The 25,323-nt window shown below is 43.1% G+C and overlaps 1 protein-coding gene across 5 annotated transcripts in view; it reads left to right on the plus strand.

Moving 5' to 3' along the window:
* Window positions 1-18,530: 18,530 nt before the first annotated feature.
* Window positions 18,531-25,323, plus strand: part of PDE10A (phosphodiesterase 10A) — a 194,349-nt gene continuing 187,556 nt past the window's right edge. For 4 of the 5 annotated variants that reach the window (XM_064414059.1, XM_064414061.1, XM_064414060.1 and 1 more), the window contains exon 1: window positions 20,616-21,591. In XM_064414059.1, coding sequence (XP_064270129.1) covers window positions 20,760-21,591 — 832 coding nt within the window. In that variant the 5' untranslated portion in view covers window positions 20,616-20,759. Of the gene's footprint in view, window positions 18,622-20,615; window positions 21,592-25,323 lie in introns of those variants that run through there. The other variant, XM_064414063.1, reaches the window with a different exon arrangement.

The raw sequence follows: 25,323 nt of genomic DNA on the forward strand, positions 1-25,323 counted from the left end.
TTCTGGAATGTATCCTGATGTTAAAACAAAGTCTCATTCTCTAGGGCTTCATTCAGCTGCCCACAGGAGTTAGGAATAATATTTATGCATCCTGGGAGTGGTTTTCACATTTTTTTGACTCCTCAGGGACAGGAAAGAATTGTAGGTGAGAGATCTCATAGTAGATAGTAGAGGGAGATTTTTAAGATACCTGTGTAGTGTCTTATAGTCTTATATCCCATGTGAAACTGCTGATCACATTTGGATCTGCCAGGGGGAAAAAATATTCTCCTGGTCACTTGGCTGAGACCTGGAAATAAACTTGATTTTCTCTTAAGATAGATATGTGGAACACCTACAAGGAATATGTGGTTGTACCACACCTGTGGTTGCAAAGATTTGAGTTCTGTCTTTCTTCCTGCTTGTAGTCTTGGAGCATGCAGACAGCTTGGCTGACTGAAGAATCAATTGCTTTATTACAATGAAAATTGTTATTCTCAATAGAAAGGGCAGTAGTGAAATTTAATGTCAGGAGGCCACAGAAGATCAACCTGTGGTCTCTTCTAGTTTTAAACACTAGGAAATCTCCCTCCAAAACCGATGCCATTGTTACTCCATAGTTTGCTGGCAAGGAGAGAATTTCAAGGCAAGCATCCAGCACCCACCCACAGATTGTGTTGGCTTAGAGCCTAGCAGCTTGAGTCCCTTCCAAAACGTATCCAGATCTTCTTGTTAGGAATGTAGTATATTGCTGTTTGTGACACAGATACAGCTGAGTTTACTCCATGTCTTATCTGTAACCTTTTAAGATTTTCACATGGCTTACTCATTTGCAGAAGCTTTTGTAAACCTGAAAACAGAAAGCAGCATGGGTTTTACGCAGCTACTGCTGTTTTCCCTGATTTAAGATATTCCCAGTCTTGCCTCTGGATATCCTTCATGTTACTCTCAAACCTCCAAGGGTCTGCTGTTCTTGCTTTCTGGCTCACGCCCATAACCTTTTCTGGGCAAACCTCCCTCTAGCCTGTTGATGTTGTTCCTAATTGCCCAAAGGAATCATTGCTGAGCAATGTGAGGCATTTCCTTCCCTCTTATTAAAAAGCACCAAAATAAAACGTAGTCTTTCACAGCAGTGGCTAAATCAACCACATCTTAACACTGTGTTATGGCTACAGCATTTTGGACTGTTATTGTAAAGTAGTAAGGTGTTTTAGATCAGGTTTTCATTAATCACTCCTGTTCTCTGACATTAGTACACACTGCCTGTACATGCAGGGAGGCTCAGCAAGCAACCTAGTATTCTCCTGACAAAAAAAAAAAATGCTTGTGCCAAGGTCTTGTCACTATGGCACTGTAAACACTGCGAGGAGACCACTGTGCTACTGTTTACATAGGTTCGAAGATGCTTCTAAACTCCAGTGAAGAAAAGTAAATTGATTTTTTTTTCATTTCTGTCCCCTGTACTGACCACCTGCTATTTTATTTTTTACAGAATTACCTTGGCCTGAATTACCACAATTACCGGAACACAGGTCTGTTATGCTAGTTTTTCATAGTGCTTAAATGTGGAACAGTAGATTGTTCCTCCTTCAAAGCACTGACAAGTAAACTGGTAAATACAGAGTCTAAATGAAGTCTAAAAAAAAATAAAGCTAGGTTCAGGCACCTGCTACTTCATAGTGATACAACTCAATGTTCTTCTTAATGAAAAAGAGTAAAAAATTCAGTAGAATTCTGGTGATTTTTTAGGAAATGTATAGTGGTTGCTGAACGCAGTCTGCTCTCATCACTCCCTCAGGCTCCAGGACTGTCCCTGGGGTTCTAGTTTAGCAGAGATAAAAACTCAGGGAAGAATTGTTGATGAAATAGATTTTGTAGTACTATTAGAAAGCTGCATGAGGCTTTACAAGTCCTTAAAAATCAGCTTTCATGGGTGTTAGCACTTTTTTGCAGTCAGATGCTTTGATGAATTACACCCTCTTTTAAAACTTCTCCATGAAAAAAAGTCCCATTCTTGACAACCAGTTAGTAACTGAAGGTCAATAAACTGGAAGGAGGAGTCTTGAGATTCCTCTCAATGTAATGGCTAGTGATAATCAATCAAAAGTTAAATTTATTTTCAGATGGAAGTTTGTGGTTGCTCGTTATGATAGAAATTCTGGACCATGAAAATGCCAATAAGATTACAGAATCATTTCATTTAGGTTGGAAAAGATTTCTGAGATCAAGTCCAGCCTTTGACAGATCATCATTTTGTAATCTAGACCATGGCACTATGTTCATTTATTTCTTGAACATCTTCAGGGACGGGGACTCCACAACCTTGCTGGGAAGTCCATTTCAATGTTTAATAACCACTTCCATGAAGACATTCCTCCTGATGTACAACTTGAACCTCCCCTGGCACAGCTTGAGACCTATGTACTCTCTTACTGTCAGCAGTTGCCTGAGAGAAGGTGCCAAACCTCCCTGGCTACAATCTCCTTTCAGGCAATTGTAGAAAGTTATAGGGTCCTTCTGAGGCTCCTTTTCTCCAGGCTAAATAACCCCAGCTCCCTCAGCCATTCCTCATATGACACTCTCTAGAGCTCTTCACCAGCTCCTTTGCCCTTCTCTAGGCTTGCTACAGCACTTCATCGTCCTCCTGAAGTGAGGGACCCAGAACTGTACACTGAACCTGAGGTGTGACCTCACCAATGCCAAGTACAGGGGTACAATAATATCCCTGCTTCTGCTGGCCACACTGATTGCTGATACCAGGATGCCATTCTTGGTTGGGCACACACTGGCTTATGTTCAGCTGTCTGTTGACTAGCACTTTTAGGTCTTTTTCCACCAGGCCCTTTCCAACCACACTTGCCCCTGCCTGTAGTGCTGCATGAGATTGTGATGGCCAAAGTATAGGACCTGTCACTTGGCCTCATTGAACCTTATACCTTTGACCTCAGCCCAGTGACCCAGATCCTTCTGCAGATCCTACTTACCCTAAAACAGATCAACAGCCCACCCAACTTGGTTTTGGCTAAGAATTCACTAGGAGTGTACTTGATATCCTTGTCCAAATCTTTAATAAGTATCTTGAACAGGACCGAGCCCCAATACTGAGCCCTAGAGAATACCACTGGTGACCCTCTGACAACTGGATGTGGCACCATTCACCTCCACTCTCTGGACCTGTCCATCCAACCAGTTCTTAACCCAGCAAAGAGTATACCCATCCATGCCATGGGCTACCAGGTTTTTCAGAAGAGTGCCATGGGAGACAGTCTCAAAATCTGCTTAAGTCCAAGTAGACAACATCTGCAGATTCTGGGTGAGCCCTCTGGAGATAAAAGGAGATCAGGTTGGTCAGGCAGGACCCGCCTTTCCCACATCTGTGAAGTCTGGGCGTGATACCTTATTTATCCTGTAAGTGCTATGTGAACACATTTAAGATGACCTGTTTCATAAGCTTGTCAGGCACTGGGGTCAGGCTGAGAAGCCTGTAGTTCCCTGGATCCTCCTTACAGCCCGTCCTGTGGATGGCCATCACATTGGCCAACTCCAGTTGTCTGAGACCTCCATGGTTAGCCAGGAACAGATGATAAATGATGGACAGCGACTTAGCGAGCTCTCCAATCAATTTCCTTGGCTGAATACCATCCGGTCTTAGACTTGTGAGTGTCTAAAGGTTTAGCAGGTCCCTAGCTACTTCCTCCTGGATTACAGGGGGTTTATACTGGGATGCTGAAGTCACCCCTTTGGTGGAAACTCCACCTGCTTCTCACCAATAGCTTGGAGAGTGGCAGGCCTGGACTGAGATTTAGGCTCAGAAGCAGTGTCATGTTTTCTTCTATTCTAGCTAGAAGGACTCTTCCAAATGAAAAAAGAGAGTTAAGTCTGCAACCAATTTAGCCTAGTGTTTCTCCCACTGAAACTAGCAAGAAGGCTTGGTTATTTTTTATCCCAAAGATGTATTTCCAAAGTGTGGTTGACTTGCCTTTCATAGAAATTATTTGCCACCATTAATGCCCTATAGGCAACTAGAAAGCCATCAGAGCACATAGAAAGATTTGAGCTGTGTTTGGCAAAAACATCTACCTGCACATGAAATGAGAAACCTTTTCTTAAGGGGTGCTGTATTGAGTCTTAAGATATTAATACTCATTTGTTAGTCTGGTCATTCTCAAGGTGAAATGCTCTTGCTATTAGCAGCCTCCTGAGTTGTCCATTCCACTATAGTTTTGTACCATTGCACTGATTTTGATGCTCTACCCTGCAACGCAAGTTGCTTGGATATGTTTTTGCTCTTCCTTTATTGTTACAGAAACTGCTAATTCAGTATTGCACTGCCAGCATGCAAGCACATGCTGCTTTTTGTGTTTGATGCTAGGCTACTATGTTGATGCAACCAACCTGTTACGCATTAATTGTATGGTTTCAATTTGCCATTGGGTACTGCTGAAGAAATAGGCAGGAGAGTTAGTTGTGCCTCTCTCGCAAGACTTTTGGTTCCTTCCCCATTCACAGCTGGTCAGGAGATGTCCCTGCCTCTCGTTCTTGTCCCTGGCCTCTGTGTCTTCCCTCTCTGCTTGCCCAAAGTTCCTGGTGAATTCTGCTGCCTTTCGGTGGGAGAGCAAACCGCCAGTTTTAAATAATTTCTCAACTCACCCTTTCTGGCTGGTGTTTATTAACACAGCTTAGCTGTAGGATGTTCAGTAGTGTTTGGAGTTAGCAGGATGTTTTGGTTCCATTCATCTCAATCCTTCTTTTTATCAACATGCACTTTTTGATGGAGATAATGATGCCCTGAAAAGCTTCCAGTCCAAGCTAAAAGGAGAACAAGCAAGAGAGAAGGGCAACATGGGGGCGGGGCAGGGAAGAGGGGAGAAGGGGAATAACATGTTTAGATGACTGATACTAGTGAGTTTCCCAGATTAATATAAATAAGTTTTAAGGCATTTTTGTCTGAATGTGTCAGAGACTGTTTAAGTTTCATTGAAGTTAATTTTGTGAAGGGTAATAAGTTGGGAGGAAGAAAGAGTGAATGCATGTCAGATGGGGTTTAAGAAGAGAAATCCAGGCATAGGCAGCATGAAAAGCAAGCAGGCATGTGAGGGAAACACAAAGGGGATGGAGAGAGAGAGTGAATGGAGATGGGGGAGGGCCAGGCTGAGCAGATGGAGACAGCAAGAGGAGGAGGATGGCAGGAAGGGGCTATGCTTGTAAAGAGACCCTGGAAAATAAAAATGAGTTTTGCATTGGCTGAGAGGTGGGGGAATGGAGAACACATGGAATCCCCTTGGGGGCTGAATGCAGGTGAAGGTACAGAGCTTGGCACCTGGACAAGTTTGGTGGGTCTGGAGGGGACTGGATCTCCTGGGGCCAGAGCCCACCTCAAACCCCTGGAGACCAAGGCCTTGCTCCAGTGATAGCACAGTGAGAAAAGATTATGTTTTTTATAAGTACAGGGAACAGTATTTATGTGAGACCTTTCTGGAGAGGCCTTCATTGTACTCAGCACTGCAGCCATGATTCATGCACAGTCATAAAGATGTTAAAATGAAAAAAGGTACCAGGTCCTAGTAACTCACATGCAAAATCTGTCAAGGGGACAGCTCAGAAAGACAAGAAGGAAAAACTCCATGTAAAAAGACTTGAAATATAAGGAGATAAAAATTATTTCAGTAACACACCTGCAGAAATGAAGGGAAGACATGCCTAAAAGATTTCCACTTAAAAAAAAAAAAAAAAAAAAAGAAAAAACAAACCAAAAAAAAAAAAAAACAAACAAACAAAAAAAAAAAAACCAACGGTGTAAGAACTTCCATCACCTGTTGCTGAGCAATAACTCTTGTTTCCTGGTAGTGGCAATTCCTGTCAGCCTACATGAAGAATCAGGAGTAGGCAGCGCAAATTTGTGTTGTCAGTTTTACCTCATCATTTATTAAGGGAGAGGAAAAAGGACCAAACCTCTAGCAGTTGGGATAACTAGCTAAAACATTATGGTCCTCCTGATAGCAGAGAGCAGGATGAGACAGCAGGGTACCAGCAGGATATACCATCTGAGAAACTGAGTGAGGAGAATTGACAGGAGAGAGGAATTCCTGTCCTGTGGGGTAGAAGGTGGGCTGCCAGAGGGAGACCTGATTTTGGAGCAGAGTGCTATCCCTAACCCAGGAGTACCCTCTCTGCCCTCTAAGTCTGTTTTCTTAGTTCATCTACCCCTGAGAGAGGCTGCTCTACTGAGAAAGGCATTTTTTTTTCTTTAATTCTCATTTTAAAACAGATTCAATTTGTGGAACAGAGCAGAAAAAGATGCTATCTAGGTTTAGATGTATCAAGTTGTTCCAAAAATTATCTCCTAGCGTGAGTATGAAGTGCAGGTTCTCAAACATGAAGATGGGGTGAAGAAAATATCATATTTCAAGAGATTTTGGGGATCTTTGTATGTCTGCATGCATAAATCACCTTTAGTTTCATGTTTACACTTTTTTAATTCCAGACAGTTTTAAAATAACTGTTTGGTTTTGTCATTTTTTTCTTATTTGTTTGTTTTTGCAAACACATTGATTTAGGAAAAAAAGTCAAGGGGGGAAATAACTAAACTTTTTAAAATGTGGAATATTTTTCTCAGCTGATCTCAGCTGGCCTCAGTGACCAAAACTGTGTGGTGGTGACACACATCTCCTTGTCCATCAGCCATGTGTATATTATTTGCAATCACCACATCAAGCAAATTGTTGTTTGGGGAATTACCTTTTCTATGAGTGTTGGGGTGATTCAGATTGTTTTGTAATTCACGGAGCTGCAAGGGAAAACTGATGACTGGGGTGGGGGAAGGAGTATGACAGTAAGGCAGAAAATCAGTGCCCAGAAGGCATTTGTGATAGGCATGTTTCAGAGTTTCTATCGATACCAGACAGAGACAGTTGGCAACCTCTACATTTATGCTGCATGCTTTAATCTTTACTTTCTGACAGTATTTTAGTGTTTTACAAAAACACTATTGCTAACATATGAAAACTAGTATTTTTAGATTGCTTCCTACTCTTAGCTACTGTTTTATCACAGAGAACAAGTTAAACCAACTGTTTCAGCCAGTTACCAGTTTGAGAAGGCACTCAGTTTGTTGGGCTTTATTCTGAAGCCATTATTATGGAAAAGCTCTGGTTAAAACATGCATCCCCTTTTCCCTCAACAATTTTTTTCAAAGTGAGGGTGGATAGGAGCATAGAAGAGACCATTGCAGATAAGCCTGTCTGGTGGTCTTGCCCTGCTTTGAGAGAGTCCATTCTTAGAAAGTTAGGAAGAATATGCAAGAAATCTCAGTGAAGTCAACTGTGGAACAAACTGTCATGGGAAAAGATTTTCTCCTAGTCTCATTTATTAAATTACCAGTCTAAATTCTGAAACTTAGGTGAACTTCTAATTTCAAGCTTAACCTTGTTAGGCAGAATTTTAAAATAGCAGTGATTCACACAGCATGGTTACACATTGCATATTCTAAATATTTTTGATCAGTTATACAGTTTTAGCATTTCTGGAGAAGAAGCAAACCTTTTTAGCTATTAACTACACTACACTGGGTCCTCGAGTTTCTGAAAACAACCAGGCATCATCAAATGCACAAGTGTAGGTATACCTCAGCATTCAGTGTTAATTATTCAGTTAATTTAGTGTGCATAGTAGTCATTTGTGCAAACATAGTGTTCACACAGTCCTTAAACACACAAGAACAAAATGTTCCAAGGATTAAACATGGGCTGAAGTGACCTGTCAGCTGAGGATGCTCAGTCAATGCCTGTACCTGTAATATGCAAATCTCTAAAAACCCACGATCAATAATATGTACTAATGGAGTCAAAACCACCATTTCATTGGGTTTTTATGGGAAATAGAATGCAAATAATTATGACAAAAGTAAAGAAATTCAGAAAACTATTTTTCAAGTAAACAGCAGGATATTTTTTTCCCAAACAGCAGGAGATAATGGTTTTGAAGTTACCTGCAAAGTCAGAATGATTCCTACAGTAACTGTTGGTGAGTAGCCTAATCAGCCAAGGAAGAATGAACTTTAAATAATTTCTCTAGTGTATTAAGTACAAGATGCTTTCATATAGCATCTGCTCCTTTTGTCCCACATGGTTTTCTTTTAAAGCTACACTTATTTTAAAGAACTGTAAGGAAATCCCTTTCATTGTGCAGTTAATGGGCTTGAAAAATGTAACTTATATCTAAATAGCCATTGGAGAGACTGTGTCTATATATGGGGGCAGTTTGGTTTGATCTCATGCATGGAAAGCCCAATTGTAATTCTGCTTTCCCTGGCTTTCTGAGATGTTTGTTTTGTTTTGTTTTCAAACAGGCTTGGAAGGCACATGCTGACAAATCAGCAAAATATGACAGTCTTGTTAGCTTTTTAAGTGATTTTTCATCTGGATTCATCTAATTGGAGTGGTGGGCTTGAAGTTATTTGCTGCTGCTCATTTCGTGCAATTCAAATACCTGCACTAGGATTCCTAGACTACCCCCACATCCTGTGCTCATACAGAAATTGATCTACTCTTTGTACCATATAACTACGGCAAATACTCACCTGCAGCATGAGGCTTAAATAACTTCTTGCATTTTTTGCTCTTGGAAGGAAGAGACTCTCATCTTGGCCAGATCCCTGTAAGCTGCAATTGGAGAGGCTTTGAAATGGGAAAAAATAAAAGAATTATGAAGAGTGAATAAGGCAGTCAAGCAAGGGAAGGGCTGCAAGAAAAGGCCAAAAACATGTGGTCTGCCTCTTCTTTTTGATTGCTGTAGAATAACCCAATCCATTGAAGTCCATGGCTTTATGCTGGCACAAAGGGGAAAAAACAGGTGTGAGGTTTCAGGCAAAGCAAGGACACAATCTTTCATGTAGGTAAATGAGTGAATTATTGTTTGCCTTGGACTTCTCACCAGATGTTTTATGGTTTGGGAAGCAAGAACTTGAAGGGTCCATTAGATGAACATATTTCTGATTGCCTGAAACTGCTGCAGGTGTGTGGTAAGATTTAAAATAACTACTAGCTAAATGACAAAAAACTTCCCCAGAGTTCCAAGATGACTCCACTTACTTTTCCATTACCTTTCACTAAATTTCCCTTCCTTCTGAATTTTAACATGCCATCTGATTAACACAGCTGTTTTTCCTTTTTCTTTTATACTCTCTTACATGAGAGTACATGTTTTCGTACCTTCCTACATTTATTCTTGCATTTCCTTGAAATGCTATAGAGAGTTAGGAATGTAGTGTACACTGATATCTCTTTTCTAAAAGAGAAGTATCTTTGCTGAAACACAGGTATGCTGATTTTCATGGAAGAGTAGTAGTGTGAATTAACTTTTCATTGTTGTTATTCAAAACAAGACTGGTTTCAAAAAGTATTTTGAAAAACTGAATCTGATGCACAGTGTACACAGAAGTAGAAGCTGTAATAAATCCTGCTAGGGTCAGGCCATTTGTGTCCCAAAAAGGAGTACAGGCCAGTGTGACTGCAGCAGCTGCTGCTGGTATTGCTGCCTGAAACCCATCAATTAGAAAAATCTAAGAAAAACCTCAGAAGCACCTCAAATTTTATGTCTGTCTTTGGCGTACTTCATGTGGATCAAATATTTTCACTTGGCAAAGTAATGCAGTAATCTCATGAAAGCTGTTAATACTAACAGTGCACTAATCTCTAGGTGGGAATCTTCCTTCTACACTTGGGCCAGGCCAGATATCTAATTACAAAGAACTAGTTCTCAATTACAAGAAGGTAGGTTTAACTGGGGAGGTGGGGGCTTTTCTACATCTCACTATGAGCAGAAAGTAAACATAGGTTGGTGGGGATTGGGTGAGGTTTTTGTTTTGTTTTGGGATTTTAATCAAATTACAGATCAATTGTTGTTGTTTGAAGTTTCTAAATGTCTTCTCAGATTAAATTAAGCCATTTATGTACATTGTAACTTAATTCTTGGAAGAGTGGCCTTGCATAGAAGACTGGCAGGGATGGTTTGATCTCAGCCATGAGTGTGGTTTTGAAAAATTACACTTCTGTTGAATACAAAGGTTTGTTTTAAAAACAAACCACTATACGTTTAGTGTCATGTATAGCAAAGAAAAATGGCCATGGGAAGAGGGACAGCAAAGGAGAGAAGTTTGTTTTCCTTAAAAAAAGCAGACAGCAGGGACTAAAGACAAGACATGCACTGTGATAATGATTTTGGTGGCCAAGACAGCAGGAGGCTTTTTAGGCAGGGCTGGAGTTGTGCTCTTCGGGTGTCTGCCCTGCTGGAGGAGCTTGTTTGCTTGCCTTCATGTAAAGGCAGAGCAGGCAGCCAGGTGCCCTCCAGCAATCTGTGGCTTTGGGATCTGCTTACTTTTCCTCTGCCTGAAGCCAGCCCCAGCCTGGACTTTGTTCTTCTACGTGTGATGAAGGAGAGAACAGACAGTGATGTTGCAGGCAAGGGGACAGAGGGGGGACCAAAATACATCTGTGTCATTTTTTAAGTGGTCTTTTTATAACACTTTTTAAAAACTTCCTGCATAACTTCAGGGGGAAAAAATACTTTTGTGTTTCTTGCTTTGTAAGGCAGCATTAGTGAATAATGCTTCCCTGTTTTGCAGAGCTGTCAGGCAATGTCGTGAGTATCTGTGAAGTCTGCAGAAATATACTGGGTGCTGGGGACCACCTGAGAATGAAGTGTTTATAGCTAAAGGAAAGACAAGTGCTCTGTTTGTATAAGGAAGGTTACAAATTCAATTTGGCAATAACTTGTTTGGGAACTGAACTGGTTTTATATTTTCTTTCCTACACGTAAGTAAGGGTGTGTTAGCAGAGTTTATAGGTTATAAAATTTCAGAGTCCATTTTCTGCACAGAGGGGAACTGGTGCATACTTCAGTATGATTCAGAAGTCTGTATGACTGGAAGCAGAATGCAACATAGCAGTTCAAAGTGCAATACCATTCACCTAGGGACGAATATGAATGCTGTCTTTGAACTCCTCAGCTGGAAACAATCAAAAGGAAAGAAAGTCCTCATGGCTGTGTTCATCACAAAATTACTTGGGCAGCAGTAACTCCTCCCACCCACCCAGTACTATGATCATGATGTATCAGGAAAAATGTCTCCAAAAGAACCAGCAAATGTTCAAGTTGTCTGTAAAACATTAGCCAGAGCTAATGTCTGTCTGCAACTGTAGTCACCTGCACTCAGGAAAAGTGAATTCCATGTGGAAGAGGCATAGTGAAGGCCTTGTAAAGTGAGACACCAGGAAACAGAACAGCGTTATATATGGAAGAGCTAAAAGCTTGTGCCTTGATTAGTCTACGAAAATGGTCTGAGAAAGATACTACTCTCTTTACATACCAAATGTCAAAAAATTAAAAAATTTCCTGTCCCTTTTATTTCCTACTCCATTTAAAGGTTCCTGTGACTTTCCCCCCTTCATTTAAAGCCCTCCTCTATAGATAATTTACAGCTGCATTAATGTTATCCTGTTATTTTAGAGCTCCATGGGGCTGAAATAGTCAAAATATTAACTCCCACCGTTTTCTGGGTGAGAAAAATGGTATTCAATTTGTATTGTGATAAACCATGTACAGAGCAAGTGCTGTAAGCAAGAAAGGCCATTGGCAGCAAAAGGTTTTGCTTTTCCAATAAAATTAATCAGATTTTGTTTAGTGAAGGCCCATTCAGTCAAACCACAACTTAGATTAGAGTAACCACAGGTGAAAACCTCACACAGAGCTTTTAGCTTTTTTAGCTAAAAGGAAGGTTTGCAGTCTCACAAAGGAATCCTTCCTCCAGAAATAAACCCAGAGTTGTTCCTGCATTAATGGCTTGTTTTGTCTGGATGTCAATCTGTACTAAAGGAAAAAAAAAAAGGTGATGATAGATAATTATATCAGAGTGTGCATGAGCCATATCAGCTGTAGAGATGGTCTGATTGACTTGGGTGTTGGGACTGCTGTGTTATTTACTTTTTCTGCTCTGGTAAAATGGAGCTTGCCAGAAGCTTTCTCAGTGTATGGATTCTGAGTTATGGGGTTTGGTGGGAAGTACATTGTTGCTTTACTTTGAAAACAGTTGTACCCAAGGTTCGGCATTTACATCTCTGCAGATTGTATCCAGCAAAAGGGACCTGAGGTGAGGATGCTGTAGAGATCAAGTGGGTTACACTGTGCTTTCCCTTCTGATTTTGTCCTAAAGGTGCAGGACATTAACAGAAAAAAAAGGGAAAAAAGATGAGCTCAAATTAACTTTTTTTTTCAAAATTTTGTAGATACTCAGGTCTGTTCTTTCCAAATATGGCAGCAGTATACAGTTCCATTTTATTTTCTAAATAATAAAGCAAGCAATATATTTTAAAATCCCTGCCCTGTCTGGCTAGCAAGAGTACAAAGATTCTGCACCTGAATAGGAACTCCTGTCAGTTTTACCTATGGAATCCAATTTTACTTTCTTTCTAAGGAGAATACATCAAGAAATTATTTGTGCCTATTTTATTTCTGGACTGCTGATCTTGTGTAGGACCAGGAGTAGGACGTATCCTATTTGTTCTCCTTGAACTCTGCGGCCTGTACTCAAGTATCCCAGTCATTCATTCATAGGACCTATATCAAGCAGGAGAGATTAAAAACTCCCTGTCTCTGTGGCCAAGCTAATAAGATAATGCTGCTTCATTTCTGCCATCCTAAAGCCTCCTCCAGGCAGCCCCAGGCTTCTGGTAGAGAACAAGCAGTCTCTGTCCTTCCCCTTCTACTTCAACAGCTAACCTTTATCTAAACCCAAGGCTTGGGAAGAATCTCCCTCCCCTTTTGAGGACCAGAGCTTTTTGTGGGACCTGCACAGAAGAAGGGCAGGAAGATGTACTTCTGTTGGAGAAAGACTTTGGAAGTAGTAAAGGGAGAACAGGTGAAGAGCTTGTTGCAGCTGAAAGAACAGAGATGCTGCCAGCTGAGGTGTAGATGTGGCAGCATGGGGAGATCCAGTAAACTGGAGAGAAGAATGGATCATGCATGAGGGAGAGAAAGCTATGGGAATAACAGGAGCTGCTGGATGATGGCAAAGGAGGTAATGAGGAATAAGTAAACAAAGCTATAAAAGCCAATGAATAAAAGTGTATGACAATTCTCTTATTTCTAAAGAAGAATTGTACTGAATCATATAAGCTGCTCTGCAATGGTCTAGGGTTGTGTATACAAGAGTATTTGTTCTGGGGTGATGGCAGTAATAGCCCAGCCTTCTATGTGGTGGGTTTCACATGCCCATGTTAAAATATTGTGTAAAGAAAATCTATATTGTTAAGTTGATTCTGCAGCTAGAGAAATATTGTCTATGTGAAAAAGACAAAGAGAGGGAGAAGGAAAAAGACAAAAAAATGGGAGAAGTGGGAAGAACAGACAAGAAAAATATATCAAGTGTGTCCTATAGTGGAATATATGTCCTAGGATGGAATATAAAGAGAGCAGGTGCATGTTTGTAGTGTGTGCTTGTATGTTTCTGTAAAGAAATAAGTTGGTTTGAATTTCTTGGTCCCTAAGGTTAGGATGGGATGGAGAAAAGTTGCTTAGATAACAAACATTTCTCAATTTTATTAACTCAGTTGTGTTGAATAAATGCATGTTACAGCAGTCGGAGACCCCATGTGGGACAGCTATGTTTGTACCACAAACTTGAAGAGTTCAAGCTTCCATTTTCAAAGTCAAGCTTTTTAGTTTTCAGGACTGCAAAGGTATGTTTTGATATAGAAATAGGTCATGGTTTTGAAACCAAACTTTCTAGAAAACACATTAAATAATCTGTGGTTACTAGAGGTATGCATTTCTTTGCACTTTTCTGTCTCATCAAGGTATTAACCCTGGACGCTAATGACTGCATTTTGCTGTCAACAGCCACAGTTTCAGATCTGACTTTTTTAACAGAAGGGCAGAGTAAAAGTCCTGTTCCTCATAGAGGGTAGCTTGGTAGCCAGTACAACTGAAGGAAGGAGGAATTAAAATGAAAAGGGTGAAGCATTCTAAAAAAGCACTTATTTCCCTCGAGCAATGATTAGATATCACAACAAAGTGCTTGCATTCAACATGAAATTGTTTTGTTTGTAGGTAATTCTAAAGGTTGGACTCAGTCTCTGGTTGTGGTGGTTTTGGGGTTTTTTGGGGGTTTTTTTGGTTTGTTTTTTTTTTTTTGTTTGTTTGTTTTTGTTGTTGTTGTTGTTAGGTTTTGGGGGTTTTTTTTGGTACCTGTTGTTAATATCAAAGAGGAACCGGCTGTAGGTTTAGAGTAGAACAAAATTATACACTTAAACTCAGAGCTGAGATTGCTAATTGCATCAACGAATTTGCCAGTAAGACTTTTCATGAACTGTTCAAACCACATTGGGGAAAAGTCTGCTTCTTTTTACTGGTTGCAAAATTTGGGAAAATTAAGAAAGAGGTTGCAAGACAGATTTACAAGGGAAAGCTGGCATTCCTGTTGTGACAATAGCAGTGTATACTCTGTGCTATGTGCTAGCAAAATGCATACACAACTCATGGTGAATGAGTACAATATAAGTCAGTATTAACCTTTCCTGTTGGATTTTTGTTAAATCTATTCTTTAGTTCATGTAAATAATAGAATTTTTATGTTCCAGTTAAGTACAGGATAGAAATAACTTATTTTTCAGTAGCAGATAGCAAATTGTAACAAATTTCTATCATAAATTAACTCTAGATTTCATTATGAAAACAGAAAGGTGGAACTACAAAAATCCTGATAACGCTGTTTGTTTTTCTTGCAATAAAAATAGCTCTTCCAGCAGTACTAGGTAGCAACAATGCTGTTGCCTGCCATGCTGACTATTACATCTTTTGCTGCTTGTGTTTCATTACTACTTCAGAGGCCCTGGTCCCAGGCCATGATCCTGTTCTGGATTGACAGGATTCAAAATATTTTTTTTTATCAAAAATCTTGCAGTGTTTATGCTGCTTTGGGTTTATAATAAAGCATCTCCATAAAGAAAGCTGCTACTGAAGTTTTAACTTCTTTAAAGAGCAGTTTTTCTGAAGAAGTATCCCCTACTTTAATAACTTAACAGTAACTTAAATGCAAGCAGCCATTTCGCTCTCTGAAAACCCTGTAAATAAAACCAATAAATATCTGTTCTTTGTTCTGCATAGGAAAGCACAAAATGCTGGATGGCTTCATAAGGTGTTGTTTGGCTTCTTTCATAGTCTTTTATAGGAAACAAATCTGAGTACAATTATTGTAAATGTTTCTTCTGTATACTGACTCTATCTTTTTTTTTCCATTTTAAAATTAATCTTATATTTTTTATTTCAATGTAATATTTAGTAATGTGTCTACTGGAAAATTTTGTGATAAAAAATGTCCTACCTTTGCACATGAAGTATCTCCTTTCCATAAGGAATTGTAGCTTTTCCCTAGAAAATAATTGTGAAAACTTCTCATAGCTTTGTGTGTTTCTAAGAGGAAGCAAAAAAATTGGCAGGAAATGGTCTTCACAGCTTTATTAATGTACCCACTATCATACATCACACAGCATAACACTTCTAGACAAACTTTTATCATATACAGTTCCAGCCACAGAACCTTTCAGCTGTGTTGAAAGCTGAGCAGAAAATGAAAAGGCAAAGCTGAACAAAATATTGAAAGTAAACTAGATATTTATCTACATTTTTTAATTATTATTTTTCTGGATGTCAGTTATCTCTGAACAGACCTGGACTTCTTAAAAAATAGGGTTTTTTTTTTTATTTTCTGAAAGAATTGTCATTCATTTTCTATCTCACAGCATTTCTTCTGCACCTTGACTAAGTAATTCCCCAGAATACTTTCAAGACGGCTGCTACCATGTTTGGCTGTTGCCAACACTTGCAGTTAATATTCATGTGGAAAAGAGGTGGCTTGGATGAGTGTTTGTGGGAATCAAAGGAAATGACTGATACATACCCTTTAAACAAACTTACTCCTTGCATGAGTATGGTGTTTGAGAATTGTCCTTTGTAAGAACAAACTCTTATGAAATAAGAGATTCTATAAATTACTCTTAAGATTTTAGGAAACAGTGTCTTTTCTGGAGGTTTCTAATTCATTATAGCAATTCAGTATCTGGGTGGCAATTACTATATTCTGTAAGATCATTTAGCAGAAAATCCCTGGGGAGGGGAACCAAAAAACCAAAAGCAAAAGAATTATTTTTATCAACTTGCTCAGGACTTTTCTATAAATATTTTTACTTGTATTTACTCAGCCTCAGAGCTTGGGTTTAACTGCATTTATCCTTTTGTTGCCCCTGCCCCACTTTTCCAGCAGGTTGCCTTCTCTTTATTTCATTGTGGATGCTTCTGTCTCACCCACATTCAGGTATTTGGTTCTGTCAGCTCCTCTACTGCTGTCATTCTACATTTTTATAAACTCCCTTTCCCCATATTCTGTCCTATTTCTTCTTTTTTTTTTTTTTTTTTTTTTTCCCCAAGGAATTGGTCATACATGGTAGAATGGACTCAGGATATAAAGATAAGAGGATTTGCCAGACAAAAGAGTGGGGCCAGATAAAAGATGAGTCACTGTCATTCTTAAAATGGAGCCGACAGAACTGGGAAAGAACAGGTTTTTAGTTTAAGCTGTATTTAATACCAAAAAAACCTTTGTTATAACTATGTTTTTTCCCGACAATGTTTTTCTTCAAGTATGTTGACTAATATTGCCAAATTATTGCCATACAGTCTTATTTTCTGTTTTCAAACCAGGCCTGTGCTTGTAAGTACAATGCACCTGATGGCTTCAGTGGCCTCCTGATGGCTTTAGTGTGCTGTGACTTCTGAATTCCCATGAAATCACATTTTTCCATGTAAATACAACTGAAATCCTTTGCTCATGGTTGCACTGACACAGGGCATTTGTACCCAAACCCTTGTACCTGGCACAAGGGAATGCACCAAAGTATTTTGACATGCATTTTGTTGTGTTTCTGCATTTTTAAAATACTTTTTTCTTCAGGGGGAGAGGATGTATGAGGGGATGACGTAGTGAATCTCACTGTTTCATATTGGAGTGGGTGAGACTTCTCTGGTAAATGATGTGAGTATATGGTTAGTACTACAGTAGGATCAGTGACATCACTGCTCTGTGGCAATGGTGATGTTGATGCTGACTGAGCAATGAAAACCCGGACTGATATTGATGAGCAAATGTGATTCACCACTAATTTATCCCCAGGTATTGTGATGGCCATGAGATAACTTGTCTGCAATCTGTGTAATTTACAAATATAAATGTAGAGAGCTTGAAAAATAATTTTCTCTCTCATCTAACTTTTTTTTTCTGTGATTGCTTTTGCTTGCCCAGCCAAGAAGCAGGTGATCAATCAGGTATGAATTGCCAGTGGCTAATGAATATTAATCAGATAAATAGCTTGTAAATAACCCTTAACCTGAAAGCTGCTTTTCTAGAATATCTGATGATTTTTACAAATCAAAATGTATTTTGCCTGTTTTATGAACATACAGATACATATTTATACATGCACAATTGATATGCCTTGTATGAATACACAGATATCCAGTCTGAGACAGTGATATTTGTACAACAACAGTTTGGATGAGTCAGCAATTGAGGAATTTAGCATAGATTAGCATAGTTAAACAAGATTTCTGCAATTATAAATTGATGATGTAAAGTGTCAGTAATTTACTTTTTTAATTGACAGAACAATTTGGGACTAATCTGTCTAAAGGACCTCCTTCATTTTTTCGGGTAACTGGCTCTTGCTTTTTGTCAGTCTTTTCAATCTGATTAGCTCTTTCAATTTAAACATTTTAGTATAAGAGTTTTTCTAATAAGAAATTGTTAATTGCTAAACAAACAGGCTGCAATAACAAAACACAATTCGCTGAAATTTTGTTTCCATTAGCAAAACTTTCAGAGAATTTAAATATTCATTGAATCTCTAGTCCTTGTGCAGCAGTTTTCAGGGAAAAGCTCTCTATGTAATGGTTGTACTTAAGGAAATAAAAGACTCTCACACAAATAGGCATATGAAATAGAAGTTATAAAACTATTTTGGTAAAGGTAAATGTCGTAAAACAAAGTGGATCACAAAACAGATTCAGTTTTCTGCATTTTCAGGTTTTTTAAGTTTTAAGAACCATGCAGATGGAAAGAGTTTAGTAAAACCTGAATATTCTTGTTTTGTTTTGTGAGGGTTTTGTTTGTTTAATTAGAATCTTTAATCTATTTTTGCATTCTAAACCTTTTTCAAACTCTGTGGATTGTTTCTCACTGTTACTGAACATTCAGCTGGCTGGAAAGGCACTTTATATATCAATCTGTAACGCTGAAAAATATACTCTTCTGAAAATAGCAACGATCTCAAATTAAAGACTCTAGCTGTAACATCAGCTGGTGTGTTTTCTAGCACTGAAAGAAGTCCTGAAATAATAATTATAAAACACTTGAACGATTTGAAATAATACCCAGCAGGGTAGGTTTGCACTGTTTTCGAAGCAGGAATCGAAAGAGCGAGCCTAATTTTGAACGGAAATAGGAAGACTGCGGTAGTTCGATGAGGATTCCCACCGACATCTGGACCCAGCACCTAGAGCGGCGGCGGACGGCGTGGAGGTCTGATCTCCGGGAAGGTAGAGGAGCAAAAGAGGATCTCCCGCTTTTCGGGTGCCCTACTGGCAGCGGCAACACAAACATCTTTTCCGCCAATATCTGCAACGGTTGCGGCGGTGCCCGCTCCATCTCCCCCACGGGGCAGCGCCCGCCCTGGCTGCGCGGGGACCCCGCCGCACCACAACAAAATCTGCTGCCAGTGGCACTGCGGCGGCCCCGCCTGGGTGGGCACCAGCGCGGCGGCCGCTCCTCCTCCCCCTGGCGGGGGCTAGCGCTGAGGGGATGCGTCGTCCACCTGGAGAGAGCGGTCCCCTCCGCTCGTCCAGGTAGCTGCGGGGCAGGAGCCCTGGGAGCGTTGTCCTGCCGCGGCGGGGTGGCACTGCGCCGGGCACCAGTCCCTCGTAGCCGGATCCCAGAGGTGCCCCCGCGCTGGCGGTCGGCACCGCGGATGCCCCGAGGGATCTTCTGCCTGGCGCTCGGGAAGCCCACTCTGAGCCCCCGAGTCCCCTCCGTGGGCCGGGGACGGGAGACGGGAGGCGACGGCCGGGCATCTCAGCCCCCGCCCAGGTGAACGCCGCCGCTTCGGGGTGAGGTCATGGGCGCCAAGCAAGGGCTGCACCGAATGGACGGGTGATGAAGGGTGATGGCCAGTTCCCGGCGCTGACAGTGCTGGGGGCACGGCTGTCCCGGGGCGGGGGGAGGGGGGCGGAGCTCGACGGCAGGGTGCCCGAAGCCCGGGGACTCCGGTCGTGCCGACGGGCTGCGCGGGGCTTCGGCGCTACGACGGCTGCGGTCCCGCTCGGCCCGGCCCGACGGGAACGCTCGGCAGGACTGAGGGGAGCCCCATAGCAAATTGGCGATGCTGGCCACGCTTTCCTGCTGCTGGAGATGGATCCCGGTGGGCTCGGCCCTCTCTTTCCGCCTCTCGGCAGCTGGCGAGCAGGGTAGAGAGAATATAGGGCGAAAACGAAATACAAGCGGCGAGGGCTTTGAGCGCGGTCGTCAGCCCCCCTCTAATCCGAGCCCGCCTTTGGGCTTCCCTTAGCCGGGCGTTTGGCCGGCGGCTGCCCCGCTGAGGGTCGCGGTAGCGCGGACCGCCGAGGCAGCGGGACGGGCGGGCTGCGGCCAGGATGGCGGGGTGAGGCGGCGGGGAATGGCCCCGAATGCCCAGGGACCCCACCGCGGGGTCGAGGTGGCGGCTGGCCAGCGCGACAGGCTCCACTGGCTCACTGCGAGCGACGGTGCCTGTGCTTGCGGAGCAAGGCCGGTGACAGCCCCGGGTCCACACTGCACCGGAGAGCAGGATCTGAGGCAGCCTCCGGGGAGCCGGAGGGTTCGGGTTGAGGGGTGAGTGGCTGTCCGTATGCCAAGTGGTGGGAAAAGCAGGGGGCAGCCAAAGCATACACATGTGATTCTGATCGTCGGGGAGGGTCTGCGCATCTTCGCGTGGAAATGGTGTTGGATGCCCCACAGAAACGGAGGGGCTGCTCTCTGGTATCTCCAACCCAGGAATATCAGGGCGTCCGCCTTTTGATCTCAGCAGCTGGAAATGTATGTTTAAAATAATGACACCGCATAGGGAGACTCTTTTCCTCGTGTTTCTCCCCGCTTTGCCTTTAGGTAACCGTTGTGCTGTAGCTCTCTGTGCGCGCCTAGCAGTGAGAGGAAGGGAGGGAGAAAGGAGGGAGGGAGCCTGGGAAGCGCTGACTCCGCCAGTGGGCGTTTTCTGGCGGCCGGGGCTGGTGTGGAAGCGGCCCTGCAGTGACTGAATCTGCCTTTTTGCAGGCGAACGCACACATACAGGGCAATATTTGTCTCGCTCGAAGAAAATACAGATTGTTGCCGTTTTCTTGCTTTGAATGCGAGGTGGGAGCATAGGGAAAGGCGGACTTTAAAGGGGATTGAAACCTCTTGGCGGTCAGTCGTGCCCTGTCCCCTCTGGCCTAAAGGGGGAACGGAAATGTGAGGATTTTATGAGGGCGGAGAGCCGGGGTGCGGAGGAAATAGTGCCCAAAAGTTGCCGGAGGTTCGCAGGGCCGATCCGCTGTTGACCCTTGTTTGGCCCCGTCCTTTTTCGGCTTCCTCTTTCGCTTTACTCCCGTATATCTGCTAGACGTCCTGCCTTAAACTACCGCGAAAGGGAGGGGAGAGCGGAAGCATGTCCAACCCGGAGAAGCGGATCTTATCCCGCCCCTTGGCCCCCCTGTCTGCAGCACCCGGGGAAAAGCCCGGCTCGGGCAGCCGCCCGCTCCACTCCCATGGCCAGAGCGGTGGAGGCAGCGGCGGGTCTCCTCCTCCTCCCCCCGCTTGTGGAGACCACTCGGCTGCCTGCAGCTCCCTCTCTCTGCTCCTAACAACCACCAACAGCAGCAGGAGCCGCGCTACAGGCACAGCCTCCTCCGCCAGCATCGTCTCTAGGGCGGCAGCGGCTCCTTTCCTCGTTCCAATCCCCTCCTTCTCCTACGCTTCTCCATATTCTTTTTATTCCTTGCCGCCGCCTCCTCGTTTCCCCTCCTCATTTTCCTTTAACCTCACAAGTCTCCAAGGGAGAGAAGGAGGAGGAGGAGGAGGAGGTGGAGGTGGAAGAGGAAGAGATGTTGGAGGAGCAGCAGCAGCAGCTCACTTGATCGCCCATCCAGGAGGCAGCGGCAGGAGAAGACTCTTCTGTTCTTCCTCCATCCTGGGCTTGCTGTTCCGTTCCGCAGCCGGCGGCCCCCGGCAGCAGCACTCCCGGCTCCTTCTCTCCCCAGCCGCCTCTCTCCCGTGGTCCTGCAATTCCCTCGGTGCTGCAGCAGCAGCAGCAGCAGCCCGCGGCGACGGGATCCGAGGAGGCGACGGCCCCGGCGGGAGCAGGACTCCTAGGGGGCGGCAGCGGCAGAGAGGCGCCTTCTTCTCCTTCTCGTCTCCCCTTCTCCTAGGGCCAGACATGGAAGATGGATCTAATTCCGCAAGCTGCTTTAGGAGGTTTACGGACTGTTTCTTGAATACAAGTAGGTACCGGAGCTCTGTGCCTGGCGGCGTGTCGCGCGTGTCTCGCGGCAAGGCGAAGGGCTGTGTCCGAGGCTGGGTGCATGCCTTGTGGAAAGGGCATTTCTTTGTGAGTAGGGGGGAGGCGAGGACACAAAGGGGCCGTATACGTGGGGCGTGCGTGGACGCATGGAGGAGCGGCCGGCTGTGTATTGAGGATGCACGGACAAAGGGGATGCTGGATGTAATTGAGTGCTCTTTGTGGGAGCTGGCTGTTAGCGCCTCGAGGATTTCGGCATTATTCCGGTATCAGACAACTCTACGTGTATGTATGTCAGCCTTTCGCTGGTACATTCTTAATTTGCTCAGGAATGACACGTAGAGGAATGGAGACTGTCCCCCCTACTTACTTGAACAGGCAATAAGGAAGCATTATGGTATCGGCAATTGACAGAAAAGCGGCAGGGGAGGACCGAAAAGGGTGAAATGGATCGCTGCTTTCTGCATCCCCCGTCAGATCTGCCACGCGCGTTCACATTCCATATTTCTGATTCGGCTTTGGTAGCGGATGCCGCCTTCCCCTGGCCGTGGCTCGTTGTAAGGCGGGGCAGGAACCCGAGAGGAAACATGTGCTCCTTGCTACGAGGGGCTGCCTCTGGAACGGGGATAGTGAAGGGCTGGCGGGGAGTGCGGAATAAAGGGGGGGATTAAGGGGCTCCACAAAGGGCTCCTCGCAGCCAGCCGTTCCCAAAGCCCCGCCGGCTCCCACCGAGCCCGAACGCGGGGGAAGGGCGCGGGGCCGTGGTCGCCCCGTGCCGGCAGGCGGGAGTGGGGCCGGAGCTCGGCCTCCTCTCGGAGCGGGGCTCGGCGAGTGCCCTCCCCGTGCTGGTCGGGGGAGCCCGGCGGGAGCGACCCAAGCCCTGCGGCGGGGTGTGGGATCGGGGAGGAGGCTTCGCATGGCACAAACTCCCCGTTCGCAGGGACGTGCGGCCCTGTTGCCCCCGAGTGTCTCGCTCTCCCGCCTCCAAGGCCGCCGGCTGCGCGCCCCGGGGTTGGGGTGGCCCGGGAACGGCCGGGGCTTCGGGCCGAAACCTCCCCGGGTCTGCCTGACCCGTCCCCCTGCCAGCCCTCAGTTCCAGCACGCCGCCGGGAAATCTGCTGGGCTTCGGTGTGGTCACGGGACTAAAGAATTTGCAAGCGGAACATGTATCAGGGCTGAAATAAATAAATAAATAGGAGGAATTTTTTTTCTTTTCTTTTTTTTTTTTTTCTTTTTGCTTGTGTAGTATTTTGATGCTTAGCATGACTTCTATCAGCTGTGGCTATATTTTCTTCTTGTGACAGCTCCTTAGTTTGCAGATCTATGCCTTAAGGTGTCCCTAGACTTGAATTGTAGTCTGTTAGTATACTTTTTTATAGATGGCTTTTTGGATACAGACGAACCGTGTATGGTTCATTGGGGAGATGTGAGAAGAACTACAGAGATGTCCACTGAAACCTCATTATCTGTTTTATTACTTACAGCTGTCTTAAGCACAAGAGCCTGCAAGTGTGGTAGTACTTGTGTTCCAGAGTAGTGGTGAATAAAGATGATTATTATATTTGCTGCACTATCTTTTTTTAACTTTATTCAATAGTTGATTATAGCACAGAGCCACACACTTGTTTAGTCTTGAGACCTGAAGGGAATCCTAAACTCTTCCAGTTTTAATTTTCTTTGTGTTTGAGAGGGATAGAATGCTGACATGCATGTGGTACAATGCTGATGTATTAGAATAAGTGGTCTTGAAAGCAAGGAGCTGAACAAGGGAATGTGTATCATATAGGGCAATTCACTCCTATGCTAGACGAGAAAAAAAGATGATGTGGAAAACATCAGCTTTGTTCTAAACAGCTTTAAAAGCAGTAGTGAACTTAAGCTACTTTATGAACTCTTGAACACAAGAAATTTGGTTGTCTTTCACTGACTGTGACCTCTGACTGAAAATTTTCCGGCAGGCAGGAAAGGAGCAGAACTGTTCTTTCCCCTGTGAGTTTACTGACATCTAAGAAGATATGCAGCCTCTCTCTGTGGATACACTTACTCCACATACTTTCCATACTCCACAGCCTGTGATCATGAAACTTTCAAGAACTTAAAAGTCTGATATGCTGTGCTCCTCTTTTGAATGTGATTGAAACTGACCAATGGGCTCAGCAGGTATTTGTGAGGTCAGATAGACTGACAGACAGACATTCACATGCGGTGCATATATACATATTTGTACCCTTCCCTCCTTCCCCGAGTGATTGCATAAATCTGATTTCCTTAGGAAACCAGGCTGAAAAAAGGAGTGAAGTCAAACAAGATACTATTCAGTTCCAGTGCAGCTACTGCAAAGAGCACTTGTCCAGCTGTTTGGAGTGGTGTGCACAGTCCTGGTTACAGTGCAGCTGGAAGGCTATCATTGTTTTGAAAAGGATGAGATCATGTAAAATAATGAAGATAATGTGCTGTGTCTCATAACGTTTGTTTCCTGAATTGTATTTTAACTTCTAAATTATATCTATGTGCATATATATGCTCTTTGACTTTAAAAACTAAGAAAATAACCTAAATATTTTTGCAGAGAACCTGAGGAGTGCTGTAGGGAAGAGAACTGAGAGGAGTCCTCCTGGAGAGAAAATTTGGCATAACAGAATCATCAAGAGTAGAAAACAGTGAAGTTGCTAGAGATGTAGTCCTTCTTTCATCTCAGCTCTTCTGACTTGCATGCTCTCCAGTCAGGATTTTGTTAAAAGGTTATTACGATTAAAATTTTAGGTTCTGCAATACTCACTTTGTGCCATATCTGGCTATTTATCTTATTACAATTCCTAATGAAAGACTGGACTGCAGAAGCTTTTATGAACTTTGTGTGATGTATGTTGTTTTTCTTAACTGTTTAAAGTCTTGGTGCATTACGCAGTGTTTTAAGAAACTTTTAGTATTGAACATCCTGGATCAATACTCCAGCGGAGTTCTATCATATTTAGAATTCTGCAAGTTGCCAGGTATTCCAGTATTTCAGGTTTCTGGGAAAGGTCTTGCCTTTAGGAGAGCATCCCATCTTCCTTCCACATTCCAGGTCTTCTCTTATGGTGCAGGTGCATCATGTGTCATCTGTGTCCCATAAGTCTACTGGCAGGTATGAGTTCTTTCCACTAGGTGGGCTTTCTGCTTGTCAGAGAATTATCAGTGTGTTTTTATTGTATACAGTTACCTTTTTTTTCTGGCTGTTTTAGTCCATATTTCACATGCCACATGATAAGACTTTCTGATTAAGCAGCACTCTTAAGAAAGAATACATGTAAGATATGTTGTTCAGGAAGAAAATAGCAATTAAAATTTAAATAATGTCAAAAGTATTCCTGTTACTTGATCTAATGGAAAAGTTAATCTTGTCTTGATTCTTGTTTTTCCTGGTCTGTGTATTCATTTTTTTTGCAGTCAGGGTGTTCTAAGTTAAATTCTGATCTTCAGCAATGAATCCCTTGTGTGAAGGTGGACAGGATTTGGTTTTCCAACTAAATCATGCTTAAAATTTAGAATATGTAAGAAATGAAATTACATGTGGTTTTCACCCCATGGGTTCTGACTCCAGGTTAATTGAAAGCAAAACTATCACTAAAGTAGGCTATAGTTATGATAAGTGATGTCACTCAACAGCTCCCATCACAACTGGTGTTTCACATTTTGCATTAATGTACAGAAACACCAGGTATCCTGGTCTGCA

The sequence above is a fragment of the Passer domesticus genome, chromosome 3 (genome assembly GCF_036417665.1).
Source record: "Passer domesticus isolate bPasDom1 chromosome 3, bPasDom1.hap1, whole genome shotgun sequence".
Classification (NCBI taxonomy): domain Eukaryota; kingdom Metazoa; phylum Chordata; class Aves; order Passeriformes; family Passeridae; genus Passer; species Passer domesticus.